Below are 14,754 nucleotides of genomic sequence, written 5' to 3' on the forward strand. Positions count from 1 at the left end.
ATTTTTCCTTTTTTATATACCAGACAAAAACGGAAACATTTCCCTGTTTCAATCATTTATCCTTGTATGCCTCTCTCGTTTTTTTTTTATCAAACACCGTGTTGGGAGAAAAAACCACAAACATTCCCGCTATATTTACATTAGCAAAAGATTTCACCAACGCCAGGGACATAGTAGCTGCCCAAAAGGCGTATGTAGCCAAAAATAGTAAACAAACCAAACCAAACCAAAGATTTGACAAATTCATCAGCAGATATACCAGAGCTCATAAGTGATTGAGCACATCATATAATCGTTCTCTGATTTTTTTCTTTCTTTTTTGGTAATTCATTTGTTTTAAAGATTCTTTCCTTTTTTTGTCCTAAACAAAATAGAATCAAGAAAAATGTGATTAAAAATTGTGTAGTTTATCAAATTTACCCTCTCTAATCTTTGCAGCAAACCAGTCTTGAACTGCCTCACTCCACGTCCGCTGGAGCTCGGATCCAACCTATGTGCTTTCTCAAAAGCATAGAAACGACCTGTTTTTTTTCCAATAAAATCAAAATCAGATAAAAATAACTTTAATTAAAAAACTAAAAACACAAAAAAAAAAGGAAGAGAAACTTAATGGACGTACAGAGATAGGAGACACGGGGACGTTCAGGTTCGATCTCTTTGGCAATGCGGAGAATGGGAGCGATGGAACTAAGTGAGGAAGGTACGACCTCGTTGTCGAACACCTCCGTTGAGAACGTTGTGGTGGCTGCGCTTCTCGACGGCCGCTTCGTCAGCCCTTGCGGGCCCGTTTCGCTATTGGTCATTACTGAGTTAAACACGTTATTTAGAAAGAAGCTTTTCTCAGCTCTCTACTACTCGAAGCCCTATAAGAAACAAAAAAGAAAGATATATGAAGCACATTGCATTATAAAACTTTTGAAAGAAAGTTAAATCCAGTAAAACGATCAGTTTGAAGGCCGTTTGGTAGGTCAGAAAGTGGAGGAAAATAAGAGAAAAACACGTACAGTGTTCATGCGCAAAGGCAAACAATATCATTTTATATATAAAAAAATAGAAGTACGATGAGTTTTGACTCAAATTACTCATTAAGAATAAAAATGTAGCTTAAAAACTCCATTTGGAAGCTAATAAAAAGAAGGAAAATAAACGGAAAACTCTCTACGTACGTTCATCTCCATTCCTTTTCCTCGCCAACCAAACAGAGCAATCAAAAAGATAAAATTCACAACTTAATCAATAAAAGAAAGTTGAATCTTACGTTTAATCCAAAAAGAATACAAAACAACGGGAAAAAAGAGAGAGAGAGAGAGAGCTGCCTTAAAAGCTGCTTTACCTGATAAACAAATTTATGGGAAAAAAGGAAAGAAAGAAGAGGATTGTGGAGAGAGAGAGTTTTGTTAGTTGGATGTAAGGGGAGAGAAAAGGATGAGACTATGAGAGGAGCTGGCGCTGGAACGAGAAGGTGAATCCGAGTCCCGTACTATTAGGGACACGTGACGAACAAGTAGAGGTCAGTGCAGCGATTTTGGTGGCGAAGGTTTTTTTTTTTTGCATTTGTGTGTTTTGTTGGAGCGATTCTTCATGGGCTAAAATTGACCGATGATTGGAGCTCCGTTTTCTTCTTCGTTTCTCTGTGTCTCGTGGTTCGTTAATCGTTTCTTTTGTTTGTTTGGGTTATTCGTTGGTGAAAAGGTCATTTTATTTTCAACAACTCTGACGTATAACCGTCTGATTGTCGTGCTCTGGATGGGGGTCTTCCTCTGACGTGGCACGATCTAGTAGGGCCTGTCAGAATTAGCTGGACCCATCTCATCAAGGTAGATCCTGTGGGGTCAGAGAAAGTTGCACAACTGATTCCAAAATTTCCAATTGGAAAAGAAAAGAAAAAGGAGTTGGCAAACTGTGTTTTGGCATTTCCGGGGAAATCTTTTTCTATTTCCTGCAAAAATAAAATTCATTTTTCAATTGAGTTGTGAGAGCATAAATGGAAACCAATACTTCTAAACATATTATCCCTCTGTATTCTATTTTTGAAAAATTTTCCTAACCAATTATAAATGTTTTCAACACTAAAGACAAAACAAAAGTTTTCCCATATAATTATTATGCTATAAAATTCTTCAGAAATCAGCTACGCCAGAGGGAAGTATGCTCATGTTCTAAAAGAAGCTTTTTAAGCTTCATGCCTTTGCTTACAAATATTACTCATGTCTCTCTTTACAATCATATTTTTCTCCTTCTAGTTGCATTCATCGTGTATGTAGCTACACCACTACTTGAGCCTCACATGATAATCCCTGCTAAGCCTCACCCTTCTTTTTCAAAAAGTTTAAAATTTGTAGTTTTATTATAATTTTATTAATTTTATTCTTAAACATATATATATATATATATATATATGTCTTTAAAAACTAATTTTATTATTTATTTATTATATAAATAAATTACTACATCAGTTATTAATTTCATATATATTATATTTTAATAAATATTTTATTTATTTATGATATATACATATGATATGATACTATATTATTTGATAACATTATATGAATTCTATGGTAATAATTGATGAACTATTCAATAGAGAGTTATAGTTTTTTAGTTCTTTATTTGTTAAAATTGTTTTAAGTTAAATGTCATAAACTATTTAAAGCATATAATTGCTATTTCTCTATTAAAAGAAAATGATAGAATGTTTTAACTCCACTACGGGAATACTGACCTGAAAGCAAATCAAGTGGCTGTAGCGTGTGAAAAAATTTCACACAAGCGAACTCACCGTTTCATTGTAAACTTCCTCATACCTTCTTGCACGTAGCACCAAAAAAAATGATAGATTTTTTAAATATTAATAGAAAAAAAAAGGGTGAAATACTCACAAAGTCTTTATACTTATACGTTTTGTTCAATTTAGTCTCTATATCCAAAATTAAAACAATTTAATCTTTTGATATTGAAAATTATTTCAATTTAGTTTCTCTCGTAATAATATTCAATTTTACCGTTTAAAGAGATAACGTGCTAACATGACACCAATATGATGGCGTGCAATACCACATGATATCGACGTGATGACGTGGTAATGCTACGTGCCACTGATATAATGATATGGCACTGGCTGGCATGCTGAAGTGTCGATGTCACGGGATAAATAAATAAAAAATTAAAAAAATCTGTGTCATGTAATAAATACTAAATTGAACAAAAATTTATAATACAAATACCATATTAAATAAAATTAAAGTGTTAAGGGATTAAATTAAAAAATATATTTGAAAAATGTAAATCTTTAAGTAGATAATACATGTACTTGTTAATAAGTCAAATGTCTAAGTGTAAAAGATTTTTTTTTGTTAAAGAATATATATAATATTTTATCATTTGATTATTTGATTCTAAAATATGTGTATTAATTTATCTTTTTTACAAAAATTAAGTTTGAATTCTCCTTATATAAAAAAATTTTGAAAAAAAAAATCATACTTAAAGTCAGATTTGAATGAATAACTTGTATTTTGTTAAAATAAAATAATATAAAAAACTAAGTAAATTTTTTTCTTTCTATTTATATTAATATAAAAATTTAAAATTTCTATCTTAAATTTGACTTAGTTTTTAACTTCAACTGTACGCACATTGACAAAATAGATTGATTTATTTACAACTTTTATAATTTACAAATAGTCATTCTTTTAGAATTATTAAACTCTTACATAATTTACCTTTTATTTAAATTTACTCAAAATGTCTTATAAAACGATTTTATTTAAGTTAAAAACCACAATCAAATTTTACTAAATTTAAATTTATGTTATTAATTTGAATCTATAAAAAATTTATAAATACAAAATAAAATGATACAATATTTACAATTATATTTAACTTTATCAGTTATATATGCAGTCTTTAATCTAAAAAATTTCAACATAAAAAAAAAGCTAAATACCCAAATAAGCCCCTAAACTATATAAAAAAAATCAATTCAGTCATTATCTTTTTATTACATTCAAATAAGCCCCTAAACTTTTGTTTCATGTCAAATAAGCTCATCTCCCTAATCGTTAACTAACTTCCATTAGTTAATAGTACATGTGACACTTTTATACCATGTCATCTGCAATGTGACATATGATGTGGCATTAAATATTGTTGATTATGATTGAATAAATAGGCAAAAAAGTAAGCACACAAATCCTAATAAATAATATTTAATGCCATGTCATCTATTACGTGACAGATGATATGGTATAAAAGTGCCACATGTATCATTGACTAATGGAAGTTAGTTAATGGTTAGGAAAAATGATTTATTTGACTCGAAATAAAAGTTGAGGGGCTTATTTGAACAAAATAAAAGAATAAAGGTTGAATTGATTTTTTTTGACATAGTTCAGGGGCTTATTTGAATATTTAACCTGAAATATTAAGCAAAATAAAGTATAAAAAATAAATAAAAAATTAAAGGATGGAGTCAAATTTTATGGGTGTAATAAAAGATCTATCATGTCCAAATTAAGTAAGTTAGACCAAGAAATTATTTTTATAATCATCATTAACTCCATATCTCTTTTGTTTTTATTTTTTAAAAAGAAAAAACTAAAAAAAAAGAAAAAGAATGAGGTTCAAATATACACAAATGCGAGCTGTTTGATCCTTAAAGTAAAAGAATTAAAAAAAAATCCAAATCATAATATAGATATGTAAATATGTCATCATTGCTCTAATTTCGTAACAATTAATGGAAGAATTAAACTTCAAACTAGAAAAACATAAAACTATTAAGAAGACTAAGTGGTGGCTAAAGAGAAGATTAGCGGAGAAGAAGACTAAAGGATGGCCAAAGAGAAGAGTAGTTACTATATTTTATAATTATGAAAACCTTAATTCTAAGCATTTTTAGGATTTGTGTAAATAATAATGTTATCTTTCTATAAGTATATATCTAAGATAAAATATTAGAATTTTTTTTATGAAAATAAAATTCAAACTTAATTTTTACAAAATAAATAAATTAATATTCTTATAATGAAATCAAATTATCAAGTAAGAAAATATTTTTATATATTTCTTAATATTATAAATCTTATACACTTAAATATTTAGTATATTAATAAGTATATGTATCAACTATTTAAATATTTATATTTTAAATATTTTTTCAATTTAATTTTTAAATATTTCAATTTTATTCAATTTAATCATTGTATTATCAATTTTTATTTAATTTATTCCTTATAACGTGGTATAATTTTTTGTCACATTATTGTCACGTAGTATTGTTATGCCATCATGTCGGTGTTACGTCACCAAAATATGTCACGTTAATGACGTATCAATGTTGATGTTATCTTTTTTAATGGTAAAATTTGATGTTGTTAGAAGAAGGAACTAAATTGACACAATTTTTAAAATCAATAGATTATGTTACTTTGATTTTGAGTACAACAATTAAATTAAACAAAATATATAAGGTAGTGTTGGTATGAGAGAAGTGGGAGTACATTTTTTGTAATGTATCCAATTAAATTATATTACAATGTTTTTTTTGCAACAGACCATTGTAATGTAAGATTGCTATGCAATCATACTACAGTCAATGGATCTAATGTAATTACAGTCCAAAATTAATGCAATCATATTACTTTACACTTTGCAATATTATAAAAGACATTTTTACTTTTTAACTTTATTACTTTGTTAAAAATATTTTATAATGTTATAATTAAAATAAAAAATATAATCTAAGAGTTAGAAAATAAAATAAAATGTGAGAAATTAAAATCTATATAATATAAGTAAAAGAAATTAAAATAAAATATATAATATAAAAAATTATATTAAAAAATATATATATATATATAAGATTATAACAAGACACAAAAATAAAATATATGACAATAAAAATATATGTAAAAGATGATATTATATAAAAATTAATAATAAAAAATATAAATATATTTAATTTATATTTTAATAAATAAAACTAATTTTAAAAATTAACATTACAGTTATAACAAAATATTTATAAGCTAAACACTATAATATTATTTTTTTATATTTTAATTGTTATTTTATTTATATACTAAATATTATAATATTATATTTTCTATAATTACATTACCTGTAATTATTAAAAAGTATCTAACCTCACTTAAGTACCGGCTATTTTGATAAAAATGAAAAACGTAGCGGTTCGGACCACCATTTAGGGTTTTAGGCTATATAACAAAACCTTTCGGCTCTCCGCATTCTGTTTTCGTGAATTTTTTTTCTTCTTTCAGTAATCAGTTTCACCTTGTATGTATCATATCTTCTGTTACCTATTTTTTTCAACTCAGCTTTTTACGTTCTAATGCTTTTCTTTTTATCTTTCTGTTAAACAAAATTTAGATAAGAAGGCAACCTTCAAGAATGATATCAGCAATTGCATGGGTGCCAAAAGGGGCGTCAAAGCCTGAACCAGAAGTGGCTGAGTTACCTTCAAAAGAAGAAATTGAAGAACTGATTAAGACCGGTGCTTTGGAGAGAAGGTACTCTTTTCATATTTATCTTTTTTTTTTTGGTTTATGTTTATGTTTATTATTTACATGATAAGATAATTATTTAATTTGGCTATCTCCTTGTTGTTTCAAATTAAAAAAAAAAAAACAGAAGATACTGGAAATGGGAAAAGTAATCACTGTTTGTTGGGTATTTTGTGAGTTTTTCCAATAAAAGAAAAAAAGGACTTTTTCGAGATAAGCATAATTTCTTTGTTTAATAATTGATGCAATAAGAATTAAGAAATTAACATTTGGTTTTATTTGCATCCAAGTATTTTTAGGCTCTATTTGGTTGTTAACTTTGTTGCTTGCCTTTTTGCTCTTAGTTTTTGGTTGTTCAACAGGTGCTAAAGATAAAAACATATGATTAAAAATGTAAAACATATTCAAGCATAATTGTTCTAGTATATAAATGTAAATTCATGTTTTTTCTTATTTCACAAAATTGCTGTTCTCTTATAAGTTTTAATTGTTTCAAAATGTTATTTGAATTTCTATACAAATACACTTTTTACTTTCTACTTTTGGAAGCAAAAAGCAAGTAGCGAAATTAACAACGAAATGGAGCTTCAGTTGAATGGAGTCCTTTTATGGGTATATATTTAGTCAAGTAGTATGACATTAAGGTGCTTTTGGGATATATGAGAAAGAAACTAACCATTTTCAGATACCAAAAGTGAGTTCACTGGCATAAAGGAATTGGATTCATGCAGCCTTTTTAATGGTCTTGTTTCATACAGTGAAGATAATGGTAGTGAGGATGAAGATCAAGATATGGATGCTGATGCTGAGAAGCAAACCGGTGAAGTTGCCCAAGCACTTGCTGTGGCAGACGCCCTTGGAAAAACTTCCAATAACAAGTCAGGGGCACAATTAGAAGATCTTACAGATGGGTTGAAAGAGCTTGACATGGAAAATTATGACGAAGAGGATGATGGTATCTCTGCTTGAATGATTTACTGGTTTTATTTGCTTCTTCCATTTATTTTGTTGTTTTCAGGAATAGATGACTTGTGGTTGATCTTGAAACATTTCAAATTTGTAGATTTTGATATTAATTATGACTGGCTGTGCGTCGCTATTTGTTTGATGTTTGATATATATCTAATGAAGCATCTACTCATTGTTGATGTCAGGTATTGAGCTATTTAGCAAGGGCCTTGGTGACCTTTATTATCCAAGCAATGACATAGATCCATATTTAAAGGATCAGGATGTAAGAATGAGAACTTCCATATTATATGGCCTGGTTTTCATAACTTGTTTAGCTTCTGACACTAGGAAAATTTTTAGGATGATGATTCAGAAGAGATTGAGGACATGACCATTAGACCCATGGATGCTGTCGTGGTTTGTGCACGCAATGAAGATGATGTCAGCCATCTTGAGGCATGTTACCTTCTCTCTCTCTCTCTCTCAAAAACTCAGACATGAACACCATGGACATTCATTGTGCACCATTTCTATGCAAGCAGGTTTGGATATATGAGGATTCAGACGATGGTGATTCAAACATGTATGTTCACCATGATATCATCATTTCAGCATTTCCCCTTTGCACTGCATGGCTTGACTTCCCACTTAAAGGGGGAGAAAAAGGTTCGACACTTGTGTTCGTATTTTCGTTGAAAGTTTTTGTGGGTGTCTTTGTCTATGTGTGTCTTTGTGTGCAAGTGTGTTTCGAAGAAGTAATTCATTTTCAGTCTTGTTCTGGTGAATTTATACATCCTAATTTCCTAAGGCTTTAGATTAAGTGGGCATGGTTGGATGTTGTTGTTTGTTTTTGGTATCTTAGATAGTGGAAAAATCATGCAGCTATATGTTTTCACTTTCAGCAGATGCTAGTTCACATTTGTCCACTTGCTCTTCCTTTTTATTGCAGGGAATTTTGTGGCTGTTGGTTCAATGGAGCCGTCGATCGAAATATGGGACCTTGACATTGTATGTAATTGGAGATGTTAGTCTTTCTTAGGCCATGGGTATGAAGTTAATGAATGACAAGTTTAGTCAAAATCCCATATTGTATTTTACTTTTCTCAGATCGATGAAGTGCAACCATGTGTGGTATTAGGTGGTGCAGTGGAGAAAAAGACAAAAAAAGGAAAAAAGGTTCACTACTGAATTTCTTCCAGACTTAATGCCCTTAAAACTTTCAAATTTGTTCAGCTGTTTCTTTTGTAAAAATAGTTCGTAAGTTTATAGTGGAAGCACTATTTTCTTGTTTTCTTTTCATGAATGTTGCTTTTTCTACTCCTGGATACCTATATGCATGTTGGCAATGGTAACACTTGCAACGTGATAAAGCACAACTCTGTGGTTCATCTCTAAGTGTCTACTGTATTTTAGTTGAAATTTGTTGTGTGAATTAAACTGTCATTTTGAGTTATACATTTTATCACGTGTTCTTCTCATAAATATGACCTTATTTTGGCAGTCTGTCCCTTTTTGACACTTTCACCAAATAAATATCATTTTAGGTATCTAGGTGAATGCTATCATGGAATAGAATGGAGTGTTGCATAGAAGAGTATCCCTTTGTTGGATGTATTATCTGTAGATAGTAAATATGGCTCCAATTTGTCATTCAAGTACATGTTCCTGTAGGAACAATACATATGTGGTAGTAGAGTTTCTCTTGGCAATGCACATGTCAAGGGTAGTATTATTTTGTCTTCTTTTAATAGGGAAAAGAAAAAGGAAAAAAAAGGTGGTTGTGCCATGACGGTGTGCATATGAAAGAATGTTTTTAGATAGTAAGCTTAAATCTTTTGTTGCCAGTACAATTAAGAATACAGGGCCCTGTAATCATGAGCTAGCTAGTACGGTTTTTTTAACTCTTGTGGTCTCTGAATTCAATGTCCTATGCATAGAGGAATAACATCAAGTTATTAGTCTATTATGAACTTACTCGTTAAACTCTACTGCCATGCCATTACCATGGGGAGGTCCTGTAAAATTAGAAAAATAGCTCAGCACTGAGACCTTAGAAAGCTTAAGACCTGATTACCTTTTTCATAAAAATTGGTGTGGGTCCTTTTGTTCTTTGTATGCTGCTTAGTATTTTTCGCAGGTCTATTTCGTTTGATTTGGAAGAAAATTTGACTTGAACTTAAATGATATTTATGCCATATTTCATATATATATATATGTTTCGTGATTATTGGTCTTTTAGGACATTAGGCACTAGTTTTCATCACTTCTCTCTCATAAATCTGTTAAAAATATTCATACCAGTAACTTTTAATAATCATTCCAGTTAATTAATTATTTATTCATTTTCATGCCTTGCTTTGTGTTAGAAATCACAATACAAGGAGGGCAGTCATACTGGTCCCGTTCTTGGTCTTGCTTGGAACAAGGAGTACAGGTTATTTAATCTTCCAGGTTTTGCCTGTTCTTGCTTTATTGGAAATTTATGAGGAATTTAGCTCTTCTTATACTTTGTTTTGAAAAAAAAAAAACAGCAATATCCTTGCCAGTGCAAGTGCGGACAAACAAGTTAAGATTTGGGATATGGCTGCTGGAAAATGCAGCATAACCATGGAGCATCATGAGGACAAGGTAAGAATTTAGTTTTGCTAGCGCCATACAAGTTGTCTTCTATTTTTTATTCATTCCTCTGTCTTTTCCTATCGCTGAGTATTTTGCTATGTCTGTCTGTGTGTATATAGACTGATAAAAATCTAGTGAGCATAAGAAGCATTGAGATGATGTAGTCCTCATGTGTGGCACTTGCCAATTTTTCATTTTCATTGTAAAGCATGAATGGATATTAAGGCAAAAGATGGTTGGAACTGTGCAAGTGGTTAATTTGTAAAACCTGTTTATTTTTATGTTTTGAGTACACAATTTATGCTTTGATCCTTTAGTTTGTTATATTGGATGACAATTATATATGAAAACCACCACTGTAGTTTTGCCTTCTATAGCAATCTCATTACTTTAATCAATGTTGAATTTTGTTATTAATTGTTGCTATAAATTCAAAATTTCTTCTTTGTAAACGTTACAGGTTCAAGCAGTTGCTTGGAATCACCACTCGCCACAAGTTCTTCTTAGTGGGTCTTTTGATCGTTCGGTTGTCATGGTAATTAAATTATTTACTTTGCTTAAAATTTGTGCATGCTTTCTGCTGTTCTGCTGAAGTAATTTGTGTTTTTTTTTTTTTCTCCTTTAATTGCTTTCAAGATATTGAGACTTATATTGTTACCATGTTATACATTGCAGAAGGATGGGAGAGTACCATCTCATTCTGGTTTAAAGTGGTCAGTCACTTCTGAGGTTGAATGCTTGGCATGGGATCCACACACTGAGTACTCATTTGTGGTGTGTGCTTCAACCTTTTACCTAGGGCTAATGCCTTAGAGATGCTGCTGCATTTATTTGATTTCTTTCATTTAAAAACAGAGAGAAAGCCTATCTTTGCTAATTGGATGCATATTAAGATATTTTTAGTTTTAATCAGGTGAGTCTTGAAGATGGTACAGTCAGAGGTTATGATATTCGAGCTGCCAAATCCAATCCATCTTCTGAGTTGAAACCAAGTTTTACTCTCCATGCACATGACAAGGCTGCTTGCACCCTTTCATATAATCCTAAAGCACCAAATGTACAAATTTGTCTCTTCCTAATTCCTTGGTCAGGTTATTTGTTTCCTATGCATGACACTTTCTTTTCTTTTCTCTTTTTTTTACAGCTGCTTGCAACTGGATCCATGGATAAAATGGTAAATTAAAGTTGTCTTTTAGTACTGTCATGTAATGTGGAAAGATATGAATAGTTTAGGTGGTTTCATTGATTGATCGTTCATTTACTGCAGGTAAAACTTTGGGATTTATCAAACAATCAACCTTCATGTGTTGCATCCAGAAATCCTAAAGCAGTAAGTGTGATTATGGGGAAGCATTTGAGAAGCCTTGTGTTATTTTTTGACTACTACAAAATGTATTCATTCTCACATGCTGTTGTGATGTTATTAGGGAGCTGTCTTTTCAATTTCCTTCTCAGAAGATAGTCCTTTTTTGCTGGCTATTGGAGGCTCAAAGGGAAAACTGGGAGTGAGTGGAAATGTTGCAATATTATGTTTTACTATTATTGAAATTTGGTACTATTAAATGGATGGTTATTAATAGTGTTGATTATCATGCAGGTTTGGGATACATTATCTGATGCAGGCGTCTCAGGAAAATTTGGGCACTACAGCCAGCCGAACAGACCCAAAACATAACTGGGAAGGTGAAAGTTTTTGTTGTTTCTCTGAGAGTTTGTATTTATGTGAGGAACAGTTTCCATGGGTTGCAAGATAAGTTTTCATGGTTCTGAAATTATTTTTATGTTGTTTTTGCCCCTATTTTAGGGAGTATAATATATAATTCAATCCATAGAAATTCTGTAGCTGTATTATGCATGGTTAAAAAGGTCCAGATATAGAGGAAATGAATGCTTTGCTTTGAAGTTGAAGGGAAGTCTCTAAGATGATTCGAGCTTCATTTCATAGTGTTGTTGAACAAATGACAAAACATTTTCCTTATAGCGTGAATAAAGAGGCCTGCGTGAAAGCTCTGCATATCAACGAGCTTAACCTTTGGGCTTAAGCTAGTACCAGTTGTGAAGACTTCGGTTGACTTGAAAGGTGAACAGAGTGAATCATAACCAAGGCAAAAGGTTAAAGTCTACTTAAAAATATAAACGGAGTCCATCTTTAGGAGCTATACTTGTAAATAAAGGTCAAGTTGCTTTTACAAGTTAGCTTTGATTTACTATAATAATTATAATTTTCAGGATTTCAGATTTCTATAGTTGTTTCCTTAAAGTTTTACTAACTTGTTTTCTTTGTACGTGTCAAAGACGATAAGTACTGCATCATTGCGCCAATTTCTTACTCTTTTCCGTTCAAATTCGTTTCACCCAGCGTCTGCTTATAAATTCGTTCTTCTTGCTTTCGGTCTATACTGGGAAGCCTAAATAGCAAGAGATAATGTTTTCACTGTTGAAAGAGCTGCCTTCCATCTCCACCTTCTTGTCCATCTATGCATCCGTCTCCGCCATGGCCATGCTAATTCGTACAATATGTAACGAAGTGATCCCCAAACCAATGCGAAACTACATTTCCTCTAAAGTCTTCGACTTAGCCTCACGTTGCCTTTCCTCTGATTTCACCTTCATTATTGAGGAACGTTGGCAAGCTGTTAATAACGAAACATTTCGTGCTGTCGAAGCCTATCTGCCTACCAGGATCGGCCCCTCAACGGATAGTCTCTTGATTGGGTCCAACGAACCCCTGAACCCCAGAGCACCACCCAAACAAAGCATTCCCGTCGATTGCAAGATCATCGATGAATTCCAGGGCATGCACTTGGAATGGACCCTTCGTTCTACTGACACCAAAAAATACTTCCCCCGCGAGAAAAGATATTTCCGTTTGGCTTGCAAGAAAGGTGATAGAGATAGAGTAATGCAAAGCTACTTCCCTCAAATTGCGAGAAAAGCAGAATCCATCTTGAGGGAGCGTGAGACCCTCAACATCTATACCTACGATCAAGAATCTTCCATGTGGGAATCCACAGTTTTCAAGCACCCTGCAACCTTTGAGACTCTAGCTATGGAGCCAGAACTGAAGCAGTTGGTAAAGGAAGATCTTGACTCATTCGTTGCAAGAAAGGATTTCTTTGAGGGAGTTGGCAGGGCTTGGAAACGAGGGTACCTTCTTTACGGTCCACCAGGGACAGGGAAATCTTCATTGGTCGCTGCAATTGCAAACTACTTGAGATACAATATATACGACCTTCAAGTCCAAAGTGCTCGAAGTGACGCTGACTTGAGGCATATCCTCACATCTACCACAAACCGGTCTATTCTCCTTATTGAGGACATCGACTGTGGCACAAAAGTGTCTCGTGATCGTGCCAAGGTTCAAGATGATCAACAAGATAAGGAGGATGAGCAACCGAATCGCATTTCTTCTAGTGATCCTGGGGTAATTATATGCATGATTCCCACCCATTGCTTTTTCAATTGTTATTCCCCTTTCCAATATTTCATTTTCTGGCCATTGCAACTTGTGACTTCTCAAATTTAAACTGTAGGAAAAATGTTATGCTTCAGACTTATGAGATTTTAACAGAAGCTTTATTTTGTCTAATAAATTTCTACATTTTGGATATATTCACATATAGATATATTGGTGATTTAAATAAAGTAACGAACCTGTAGGATTTGGGCCAGTGCCACCCTGGCCCTGCAGGATCAATCTGTGCAAAGCCTGTGGCTAATTATGTTCCAGTTTACTACTATAACTCTATATTGGTGTTTCTGTTTTGTTCTGATCATTGCAAGTTTACTTGTCATGATTTTGTAGGTAACGCTGTCAGGATTACTCAACTTCCTTGATGGCTTATGGTCGAGCTGTGGGGATGAGAGGATCATCATCGTCACCACAAATCATAAAGAGAAGTTGGATCCAGCTCTGTTGCGCCCTGGACGAATGGATGTCCATATTCACATGGGCTATTGCACTCCTGCTGCGTTTAGAAAGCTTGCAGCCACATATCTTGGAATCAAACACCGTTCTTCCTTTGTTACCATCGAAAATCTTTTGCAAAGCATGACAGTCACTCCAGCAGAAGTAGCAGAGCAGCTCATGAAACGCGACGAGCCTGAAGCTGTACTTGAGAGTTTTATTCACTTCCTTGAGGCGAAAAGGAATGAAAATGGGGAATCTGGAGCTCAAACTCAGAAACAAGATGGAAAAAATGGCTGAAGATAAACTCTTACCTTTCGTCTAATATCAATGGCCCTCCTTCTATTGGTATCCAATAATGTAAAAGTAAATTTCCGCTTCAGTCTGTGTGATTATTGAATTCCTGACGATACCTTGCTTTTGGTTCAGTTGTACCTGAAGATTTGTAATAATAATAGAATTACTTGAGAGTTGAGACATATTAAAACAAGGATGGCCTCAGTCTAGGCCCAGCCCAAACAAAAAATGTACTTGTGTTCAAACTCCAACCAAGCTTGTGATTCTTTAAAGGTAAGCCTGCCTGCTCATCATAATTGAATTTCTTATATAAAACTCAATATATAAAAACAAATAATCCATATAAAAGTAAATAGGACATTCAAATAATAATAATAATAATAATAATAATAATAAGTATAGTATATTTCATACATGGTCTCTTTATACAAGTAGCTTCAACTATATAAACAA

General features: G+C 32.3%; 2 protein-coding genes and 1 long non-coding RNA gene across 3 annotated transcripts; 2 read left to right on the top strand and 1 right to left on the bottom strand.

The window, feature by feature from the left end:
* Positions 1-6,173: 6,173 nt before the first annotated feature.
* Positions 6,174-12,143, top strand: LOC18611856 (uncharacterized). Its single transcript, XM_007048323.3, has 17 exons — positions 6,174-6,300; positions 6,394-6,533; positions 7,286-7,482; positions 7,682-7,761; positions 7,839-7,934; positions 8,021-8,144; positions 8,428-8,486; positions 8,586-8,654; positions 9,845-9,912; positions 10,010-10,106; positions 10,558-10,632; positions 10,773-10,871; positions 11,011-11,154; positions 11,242-11,271; positions 11,365-11,427; positions 11,525-11,602; positions 11,695-12,143. Exons 2-17 carry the CDS (start codon positions 6,415-6,417, stop codon positions 11,770-11,772), a joined length of 1,476 nt encoding a protein of 491 aa, XP_007048385.2. The 5' UTR covers positions 6,174-6,300; positions 6,394-6,414; the 3' UTR covers positions 11,773-12,143.
* A 314-nt stretch (positions 12,144-12,457) lies between these two features.
* Positions 12,458-14,573, top strand: LOC18611857 (AAA-ATPase At1g43910-like). The gene is made up of 2 exons (XM_007048324.3): positions 12,458-13,521; positions 13,903-14,573. Exons 1-2 carry the CDS (start codon positions 12,523-12,525, stop codon positions 14,302-14,304), a joined length of 1,401 nt encoding a protein of 466 aa, XP_007048386.3. The 5' UTR covers positions 12,458-12,522; the 3' UTR covers positions 14,305-14,573.
* On the bottom strand, positions 12,562-13,907 carry LOC148764489 (uncharacterized). Its single transcript, XR_016028239.1, has 2 exons — positions 13,752-13,907; positions 12,562-13,624 (listed from the first exon to the last, which is right to left on the bottom strand). It is a non-coding gene; the product is annotated as an uncharacterized LOC148764489 (long non-coding RNA).
* Positions 14,574-14,754: the final 181 nt, after the last annotated feature.

This window comes from Theobroma cacao, chromosome 1 (assembly GCF_053813885.1).
Source record: "Theobroma cacao isolate CCN51 chromosome 1, ASM5381388v1, whole genome shotgun sequence".
NCBI classification, from domain to species: domain Eukaryota; kingdom Viridiplantae; phylum Streptophyta; class Magnoliopsida; order Malvales; family Malvaceae; genus Theobroma; species Theobroma cacao.

Coding starts and splice junctions, on each gene's coding strand:
- LOC18611857 (XM_007048324.3), top strand. CDS start 12,523: ATGTTTTCACTGTTGAAAGAGCTGCCTTCCATCTCCACCTTCTTGTCC. Junction 13,522..13,902: donor TTTCTTCTAGTGATCCTGGG/GTAATTATATGC, acceptor ATGATTTTGTAG/GTAACGCTGTCAGGATTACT.
- LOC18611856 (XM_007048323.3), top strand. CDS start 6,415: ATGATATCAGCAATTGCATGGGTGCCAAAAGGGGCGTCAAAGCCTGAA. Junction 7,483..7,681: donor TTATGACGAAGAGGATGATG/GTATCTCTGCTT, acceptor TGTTGATGTCAG/GTATTGAGCTATTTAGCAAG. Junction 10,633..10,772: donor TTGATCGTTCGGTTGTCATG/GTAATTAAATTA, acceptor TATACATTGCAG/AAGGATGGGAGAGTACCATC.